At 34.4% G+C, this 9,564-nt stretch overlaps 1 protein-coding gene across 2 annotated transcripts; it reads right to left on the bottom strand.

Moving 5' to 3' along the window:
• Positions 1-3,258: 3,258 nt before the first annotated feature.
• LOC107559723 (protein S100-A1-like) lies at positions 3,259-6,936 on the bottom strand. 2 transcript variants are annotated; one of them, XM_016243639.1, is made up of 4 exons: positions 6,770-6,936; positions 6,215-6,270; positions 5,786-5,939; positions 3,259-4,101 (listed from the first exon to the last, which is right to left on the bottom strand). In XM_016243639.1, the coding sequence occupies exons 2-4, from the start codon at positions 6,235-6,237 to the stop codon at positions 3,901-3,903; spliced, it is 378 nt and encodes a 125-aa protein (XP_016099125.1). In that variant the 5' UTR covers positions 6,238-6,270; positions 6,770-6,936; the 3' UTR covers positions 3,259-3,900. The 2 variants fall into 2 exon arrangements, with proteins under 2 accessions (XP_016099125.1, XP_016099129.1); XM_016243643.1 differs by lacking the exon at positions 6,770-6,936 and adding an exon at positions 6,594-6,611.
• Positions 6,937-9,564: the final 2,628 nt, after the last annotated feature.

Raw genomic sequence — 9,564 nt, 5'->3', positions numbered from 1 at the left:
ATCTCCTCCAGGAACTAGGTTTGTCGGCCCTGATAAAAGAAATGGATGAAACACACTCTCTTGTTCTCAACCATGCAACCTACTAATACTTCTCTCCATTTTCTCTCTCTGTTCTTGTAGCATTTGCTCATTACTCTTTCTTTTCCTCTGTTGTGGCTGCATCGCCCTTGCTCTCGGGCTTCTTGGGTGCCGGGCTGTCCAGGAAGAAATCGTTGCAGGCCACGGTCAGCGCCCCCATGAGGATGATGAACTCGGTGAAGTCCACCTCGCCGTCATTATTGCCATCCAGGTCGTTCATCACTCGTTCCACCGCGTCTTTATCTTGAGCATTCTGCATGAAGACAAAAATGAAAAGATGGAGAGTTAAAACTGTGTATCGGTATGTAATAAAATACACTTCAGAATAAAGGTTCTTTACTGGCATCTTCCATGAAGAACTTTAAACATCCATGGAAGCTTTCTATTGCACAAAAGATTCTTCACAGTGGATAAGGGTTCTCTATTGGTATATATTGTTCCATGAAGAATCTTTAACATCCATAAACACACTTGCATTAGGGTTAACTAGTTTTTTAAGGCAATATAATACAAAGTACAGTGTTATAAATGTACATACATTTAAAAAACATGAAAATATAAAAACTTTGTAGGATTTACGATGCCGATGAACGTTGAAAGATGTCATCACAGTCTTGTGAAAAGGGCCCATTCTTCACATTATTGTGTCCTCATGATAAATTGCTTGTATTCCTCATTTTTAAGTTGCTTTGGATAAAAGTGTCTGATAAATGAAAATAAATAAAAACAGGACTTCATTGATAATAAAATATTAAAATGTGATAATTTTCAATACAAAAAGGGGAAAGGGTTTAAATGATGAACAAACAAATAGATAAACTGTAAAAATAAATAAATACATTTCAATGAAAAAAATAAATTTATTAAAAAGTTGGACACTTTATTAAATAAATTAATATAGTTATTCAGCAAGAACACGTCAAACTGATCATAAGTAAATATATTTTTAATGTTACAAAAGATTTGTGTTTTTAAAATATACACTGTTTTTTAAACTTGCTATTCATCAAAGAATGATGAAAAATGTATCAAGGTTTCCTTGACAATATTATTTTATAATATTATTATACTATATATTAAATATAAACAGCACAACTGTTTTCAACATTGATAATAATAAGAAATAATTTTTCAGCACCATATCAGCATATTAGAATGATTTCTGGAGAATCAAAATAAATTACATTTTTAAATATATCATAATATTTCACAATATTGCTGTTTTCATTGTGTTTTTGGCCAAATAAATGCAGCTTTGGTCAACATAAGAGCCCTTTGAAAAGTACTGTGTATAAAAAAAACTTTTTAATGAATGCAAAATTTAAGTTCGTAATTAAGTAAAGTACACTGCAACAATGGTGAAAAGAAAAATGTTAAACATTTCTACATACATTATTAACATGCACGACATGCTTCAGCTGATGCAACCCGTATAACACAACTACAGGTTTGTGACAGCCTTTCTACTGATGATGTCCTTGCCATTGCATGTGCAGGTATGTGTCATTTACATCTCAGTGAATGACATGAGGTTATATAGTGTAAACTTTGTTCATTATCATGATCAAAGCACTGTACAGCTCTGATCCAATGAAGATTTGTTTCCCTAGAGCAAAATGAATACACAACATGCGATCAGTTGCTATGTAACATGAACCAGCAAATGCTTATATCACTGAAATGAAAGATACCATTCATAATTGATTCAACATGACTGTCTGGACTGAAGTAATTGGCTCTGGACTGAACACAAATGTGCTTCTGGAAATATGAATGCAGGATCACTACAGACATTTTAAAGCTCTTTCTGTTTTGTTCTAACATAACTGTTTGTGGCTGCTTATTGTTTCTCCTTTACAGGCCAAGGTAAACATGGCTAGCAGTAGATCAAGTCAAACAGGTTGAGCCGGAAATGAGCAACAAGTCCAGGATGTCCTCGAGCAAGCATTTATGGTAACTCTCACACACTTCAGTCAGCCAAAGTTTTGTCTACTGCACTGCTGCTGACTTCAACAATTCCGCTCAAAAAAAGACCCAAAGACTGAAAATTATGCAAAGACTTTTACATTTGACATTGTTTCTAGCATGATGAGATTGTGCTGTTTGATATAAACGTGTACGTTTGCTAGAATTTTTTTTTTTTTAACAATAGACTATTCAAAGCAGTGTTATTTAAATATCACTAATATACTATTATAGTTTTTATTAATATTTTGAATTAGATTCTATTCGTATATTTTCTCTTTCCATTTTAATTTTAGCTACAGTTCTATGTGAATATGTTTTAATTTTTTGTTTTATTTATATTACTTCATCTTAAACTAAGGGGAAATGAGAAATGTTTGCTTGGTAACTAGCTGATTTTATTTTATTTCAGTTAAGGTTTATTTTATTTCAGATAATGAAAAGTTTATGCTTTTAGGTTTAATCAATAATAATAACCCTGGTTCAGGCACTTTCAAACTTTATGATTTTCTGTTTAACAAAAATGTAACTGATATTGTGAACACAACAAACAAAAAAAATTGTCATTGCACAAAAGCAAATGTCAAAATAATATCTTGGAAATATTTACTTTTTAGTTAGATTGACTTAAAATATAAAATATATTGATTTTGTTATTTTAAAATATTCGTTTTTAACATATTATATAATTTTTTTAATTATTTAACATATCTTTTTTTTTTACATTTTAACATTATACAATTATTAAAACTATATGCATCAATATTAAAATAATCACAATTAATTTCATTACTTCAGACCATCTTTTGGAAGCAGGATGATATAATATTATCAAAAATTTGGCATTGTGAATGTAAAGAAAATGACAGTAAGCATAGTTAATTAGTATCTCAAATAAATAAATAGTAGTCCCCTGGTGTTTCTGGACCCCAGTTTGTAAACCCCGGTGTAGTAAACTAAACCTTCTTATACTAATCAGAGAGATAACAGAAAACCATTTAAATATGATAAATGTTCAATATGTTAAAATTGCATTTAGAATCACAGTACAAAAAAATATATCAGACAAATGTATGGAGGTCAGTTGCACATTTATTATAATTAAGAAGATACATACTGATTATTAAATAAAAATAGGCTAAAAAATAAATGTAAAGAAAGAGACAAACCAAGTCCACATCTTCAACACTGAATTATTATAGATTATGAACACTGTTCAGAATTTATGGTAACCATGAAATAGTGCTGTCAACAATAACGGGTATTTATAATTACATCATCATGAAAGATATAAATGTAAATACCTCAACATCTGTTTTCAAGTCACAGTTCAGAATAATTAAAAATGAGCAGTCATAACTGTCCATAATTCACTATTTCCTGTCCCATTCCCCCGATACAGGCTTTGACATACACTTAGTAGCCACTGATTGCACTCAAAATACACTTTGCTGCTATATCTTCCTTCAAAAAACACTATATATAGCTGTATATAATGTCTGCGGTCATATGAAACAGAAGGCACCCCTCCTGAAAGACTTTTAAACAACTTATACTCAAGAACTTCTCATTAACTAGAAAAAAAATTGTTCAGCATTAGACAAACCAGCTCCTGGTACTGAACTGATGTGTGTTTCAGTCAAACCCCCAAGTCTTTGCCTTCAGGGTTTGTTAGTTTTGCTTTGAAAGTATATTAACAGCTTCGGTTGAATTATAAAAGCATAGGAATCTCCTCCAGGAACTAGGTTTGTCGGCCCTGATAAAAGAAATGGATGAAACACACTCTCTTGTTCTCAACCATGCAACCTACTAATACTTCTCTCCATTTTCTCTCTCTGTTCTTGTAGCATTTGCTCATTACTCTTTCTTTTCCTCTGTTGTGGCTGCATCGCCCTTGCTCTCGGGCTTCTTGGGTGCCGGGCTGTCCAGGAAGAAATCGTTGCAGGCCACGGTCAGCGCCCCCATGAGGATGATGAACTCGGTGAAGTCCACCTCGCCGTCATTATTGCCATCCAGGTCGTTCATCACTCGTTCCACCGCGTCTTTATCTTGAGCATTCTGCATGAAGACAAAAATGAAAAGATGGAGAGTTAAAACTGTGTATCGGTATGTAATAAAATACACTTCAGAATAAAGGTTCTTTACTGGCATCTTCCATGAAGAACTTTAAACATCCATGGAAGCTTTCTATTGCACAAAAGATTCTTCACAGTGGATAAGGGTTCTCTATTGGTATCTATGGTTCCATGAAGAATCTTTAACATCCATAGAACCTTTCCATTCCACAAAAGGTTCTTTACACTCTAAAAAATGCTGGGTTAAATATAACCCAGCGCTGGGTTAAAAAGGGACAAACCCAGCTATTGGGTTGTTTTGACCCAGCGGTTGGGATGTTTTGAACATTATATTATATTTAACCCGGCATTTTTTAGAGTGTAGAACATTTTTGAATATTCTTCAAATTAAGAAAAAAAAAGAAGTTATTTTAGGAACTGTTCACTGAAAGGTTCTTTGGGGAACCAAAAAATCAACCCAATTGCTGGGTTTGTCCCTATTTTACCCAGCACTGGGTTGTATTTAACCCAGCATTTTTTAGAGTGTAAGGTTAGTAGTGGAAAAAGATCAATTAAAACGTCCTTCACACTAAGAAAAAAAGGTTCTTCAATGGCACTACTGTGAAAACCCTGTTTTGGAACCTTTATTTTTAAGAATGTATAAAGTCAATAGTGATAATGTCATTTGCATGAGGAATTCTGGGCATGTTAATAAAAGGGAATGTTTGTGGTCAAAAAGCCAGAGGCTGGATCCACATATGTGATATTTGCATGAGACATAATTATCAAATGGTCATTTCTGTAACTTACAGAAGATGCAAATCTGAGCTTGCGATACAGGTTGTGTCATATTTGTTTTTGCTGAAATGTATGTACGGCAGATGGCAAGTATTTCAATCTTTTTTTTTCTTTGCAGAAGTTCTGAAGAATTTATGTGGAAAGATTTTAACAAAAAAATATATATTTTTTTTATATTATATATTTACTATATTTTTAAGATGACTTTGTCTCATTATTACATTTTCATCTTTGATTTTATCGATTGCATTGATTGATTTTATCAAGTCACTTTTTCATTTATTTACTATTTACTTTCTGCATAATTATCAAATGGGCATTTCTGTAACTTACAGAAGATGCAAATCTGAGCTTGCGATACAGGTTGTGTCATATTTGTTTTTGCTGAAATGTATGTACGGCAGATGGCAAGTATTTAAATCTTTTTTTTTCTTTGCAGAAGTTCTGAAGAATTTATGTGGAAAGATTTTAACAAAAAAATATATATTTTTTTTATATTATATATTTACTATATTTTTAAGATGACTTTGTCTCATTATTACATTTTCATCTTTGATTTTATCGATTGCATTGATTGATTTTATCAAGTCACTTTTTCATTTATTTACTATTTACTTTCTTGATGTATATTCCGCAATCTATTGGTGCTTATTAATCCAAATAAAACATGTTTGTCTTTGTCATTTTTGGCTGACATTACAAATCCTTATTTATTAATCCCTCCCTTCCAAACTCATGGCTCCATTTCAGTTTGGAACACCCACTTTGCATTGTCCAGTCAATTCCCGTTGGATAAAATCAAGCCCCGCCCTCTTTTTATTTAATATCTTCTTTGTGAAACCAAAATAAGTTGCAAAAAAATTGTAATTGTGCACATGCTTTCTTCTCACCCCAAGATAATTTCCCAGCTCCTCCGTCAGAAGTTCCCTTAGTTCTCCTCGGTTGAGTGTGTATTTATCTCCTTCCTTCCCGGAATACTTATGAAAAGTCTTGATGAGCATCTGCATGGCGCTTTCCAAGTTGGAGCTTGGTTCTTTGGACATGCTGTAAGGTGGTGAAAAAGGTCAAAGGTTAGCTACAAGGAGATGGCGCGCCCCTCGCTAGACCCTGCTGCATGTACGATCACATGACTAGCATGGGCGGAGCTTTGGCTCAGTTAATTCTGGCACAAACACATGTTTTAGACTATGGGTGAAAACAAAATGTGAAATGTTCTCTCAATCATTTGTTTGAGATAATATCCTTACTGTTTATGGGGTTATTTGATTTAGAGGAAAATTCTGATTAGGGGTTTGTCACTCAAAAAGCAACATTCTTACACATCACACTTTGAGCGAGGCATCTTGGATCTTCTCTCTCCAGGTTCAGCGAGCTACTGCGCAAGTAGAAACAGACACAGTCATTGATGAGGTACAACAGAAGACGAGAAAGACTGGAGCATGAACAGAAACACTGCTGGAAAGCTGAACGATTTGCTTCAGGATTTTTATAATAGGGTTAAACCAACTAAACACATTTTGATGTCAAAGATACACAGAGAGGTAATGTTAGACCTCTAAGTATTGTGGTGCAGCAGGTTTGGCACTTTATGAGTCATTCTCACTCAATGCATGATTATAAAAACTGTTAGCCGGCGCTACACAACTCTAGGTTTTCTTCGAACGCTCATTAGTTGTGTGTGAACGCTTCCCTGCTCACATCTAAATCATCTGTTGCTCATGTAACAGGGGCCGCATCTCTCAAATGGAAACCGCAAGCGAAATATAAAACTGTCAAAATGAAGATAAAACTACGGGCAAGTTCCCAAGAGAACCTGCGTCCAAGTAATCCGAGGCTCTCGTGAAGACACACACACACAGACACACAATACACACCTGAAATTATCCTAAAGCAAATCCATTAGCTAATTTTGAGGATAGAGGCCAAAGTTAAGTGGGGGGAAAAAAAGAGTCCTGTAGACTGTATCATTGTGAAAATTAATAGAAAAGAAAAACAGCTGGAGGATAAAACAACTAACTGAATTACTCCTTCAATCAATTATAAAGTTAAAAGTAAAATTAATGTTTGCCCTTTTTCTTAAATTTCTGTACTATATATATTACATATAATTGAATAATTGAATTGCAACTTTGGACAGCGTTACTCTAATGAGGCCTCCGTGCTCAGCTCTTTATTTGAAGTACTACACCATCTAATTTAACTAATTAGTTAACCTAAGAGAGTGCCTAATTAGGAAGCTCAAATGGTGACATGGGGAACAAAAAACGGTGAACTACAGCACTCAGGTACTAAAACTAAGAACCATTGTTCATGAAATAGACACTAACTACAAAGGTCAGAATGGTTTAATGTTCCGCAAAGCTATTAAAAACGTTAAAAAAGGACAAAGCGGCTATAAGGCAGCAGAAGATAGAAGAACAGCAATAAACTATTTAAATTGCAAGATAATTTGAAAAAGTAAGCTGAAAGGTGAAATGATGGCACATGTTTTTGTAGGACATAAGATACAGAAACACCTTCTCATTAGCAGTATCAGAATGGTATAGAATGGACACCGTGAGGCCATGGCAACCAAGATGAGAATGGAAATGTAACACCAAGTGACCCAGTGACACTGAGGAACTGACCGTTCTTTGACATGGAAAGGAGGAGAGATTCATTTATTTACATGAAAACAAAACCTGTCAAATATAAATCGAACTCATTCATTGATATATTACATACATTTTAAATCAAAAACAAAACCATTCTTTAGGACAGGCATGTTGTTCGGTGAATACATGGTAAAGTGGGACACTTCAGTGTTTCTATTATTCTGTATAGAGTAGTAGAGTAGTTCAGAGATGTTTATTCAAATGACCATTTGGAGACACACCAAAGTAAACAGAGGTTTTAAATTTACCCAGGATATACATGACAGCATGAGCTAAATGAGAGCTCATTAGCATGATCTAAATGAGCCCTTTTTAGGCAGTGTAGGATTTCACACTTAATGTAGGCTATTCATATCTGTATAATGCATGATTTAGCCAGGATATACATGACAGCATGAGCTAAACGAGAGCTCATTAGCATGATCTAAATGAGCCCTTTTTAGGCAGTGTAGGATTTCACACTTAATGTAGGCTATTCATATCTGTATAATGCATAATGTAGTATGTATAATGTATACTATAATGTATTATGTAAGCTGCTAGATAATGGCTAAAGTGAAAGTACCTGTGCATTCGTCTCTTCTTCTTGTTATGCATGTTATGGCTTTCATAAACATTTCATAACAAACCGGAACAAGCCGCATATTTACCCTAGCTGCTGTCAAAATTCATTGAATCATTGATAATTTGTAAAAAAAATTATAATAATAATTAAGAAACATTATGATAAGGCTCCTCAACGGACTTGTTACAGGGTTTTCTAGCACAAATCTCATGCAACAGTCAATACATGATGGAATATTAATGTTACTGATCAGATATTTCTAGCTAGTTTGAAGCAGAATGCATACAAATCTGTCATCTGTCTCTCTCTCTGTGAAATCGGTCTGTCTATTTATGCACTAAACAAATGCTAACAAGCACTAGTTATAATTATATCACAAATATTAAATGTTTAAAAGCACAACATATAAGTGAAACCGGTCAGTCCTGCTGTGAATATGATCTTTAAGAGACTTTAAGACATTATAAACTTTGCAAAGCTATTAAAACACTCTACTCACACTCTAAGAGACCTAGACTTTAGAGACCAAGACATTACAAAATACACCTAAATATATGCTGGCTAATATAGTTAAAATAAAGTTTGAGAGAATGAATGCTATGTGAATGTAAAGGTCTTTGGGTCCTAACTGCCTTAGTGAACCGATACTTTGGGATGACTTGGGGCTCCTGCGGGGGCCACAAGGGTCCCCTGGTGTGAATTCCATCTTAAAGCCATTTAATTATTGAGCATCAGCTATCATAAGAACACTAAGCCTCTGATATTCCAGCTCTTTAGACAAAGTGCTAAGATGGACAGCATGAAGAAGTCTAAAAGAAAGACCAGCTAATAGAGGGTGTCAGAGAGAGTTAGATCCAAATACACAAGCCGGAAAGCATGCCATAAAACTGCATTATTCAAAAGCAAATTTGTTTATTCTCATGCAAACAAGGCCCAGAAATGTGAACAACAAAGTATGTGGATTGCATAGTGTTCCCATGTGCGCCACAAATGCAAATCCCACATTTAAATGGTGATGCATTATGGCAATTTTTAACCCGGTATAGTCCACCGAAAAGTCCATTGAGAAAATGTACTGGCTGCAATAATACAAGGGATGCCAGAGCTGTTATGTTGAACGAGGGATGCCAGAGCTGTTATGTGAACAGGTGACACATTCAATGACACTGCAAATAAGAACGGTAACTATTTCAAGTGTGAAAAGCCCTAAAGGGTGTGTGTTGGGCAACAACCTTCACTAGCGTTATGATATTAAGTGTTTTTAATGCATTTTGGATGTGAAATTTACTGCTGTGCCAAGCTGAAAGTTGGTAAGGAGAACAGTGTGAAGAGTTTTGAAAAGTACTGAGAAATGTGTCCTAGCCACTGAAAACAACTGTAATAAGAGGGCTACGGCTCTTTGCAGTAATAAAATTTGTAGTATATTGGCCAGGTTTTATATATATATTAA

This window comes from Sinocyclocheilus grahami, unplaced genomic scaffold (genome assembly GCF_001515645.1).
Source record: "Sinocyclocheilus grahami isolate Dianchi unplaced genomic scaffold, SAMN03320097.WGS_v1.1 scaffold695.1, whole genome shotgun sequence".
NCBI classification, from domain to species: Eukaryota; Metazoa; Chordata; class Actinopteri; order Cypriniformes; family Cyprinidae; genus Sinocyclocheilus; species Sinocyclocheilus grahami.
The sequence above is the reverse complement of the archived record's forward strand: the minus strand, read 5'-3'. Positions and strand labels throughout refer to the sequence as shown.

Excerpts from the sequence above, each read along its gene's own strand:
- LOC107559723 (XM_016243639.1), bottom strand. The coding sequence starts at position 6,237 with ATGCCTCGCTCAAAGTGTGATGT. Across the intron at positions 5,940-6,214 it reads CCTCGCTCAAAGTGTGATGT|CATGTCCAAAGAACCAAGCT; the intron begins GTAAGAATGTTG and ends ACCACCTTACAG. Across the intron at positions 4,102-5,785 it reads AGCTGGGAAATTATCTTGGG|AATGCTCAAGATAAAGACGC; the intron begins GTGAGAAGAAAG and ends GTCTTCATGCAG.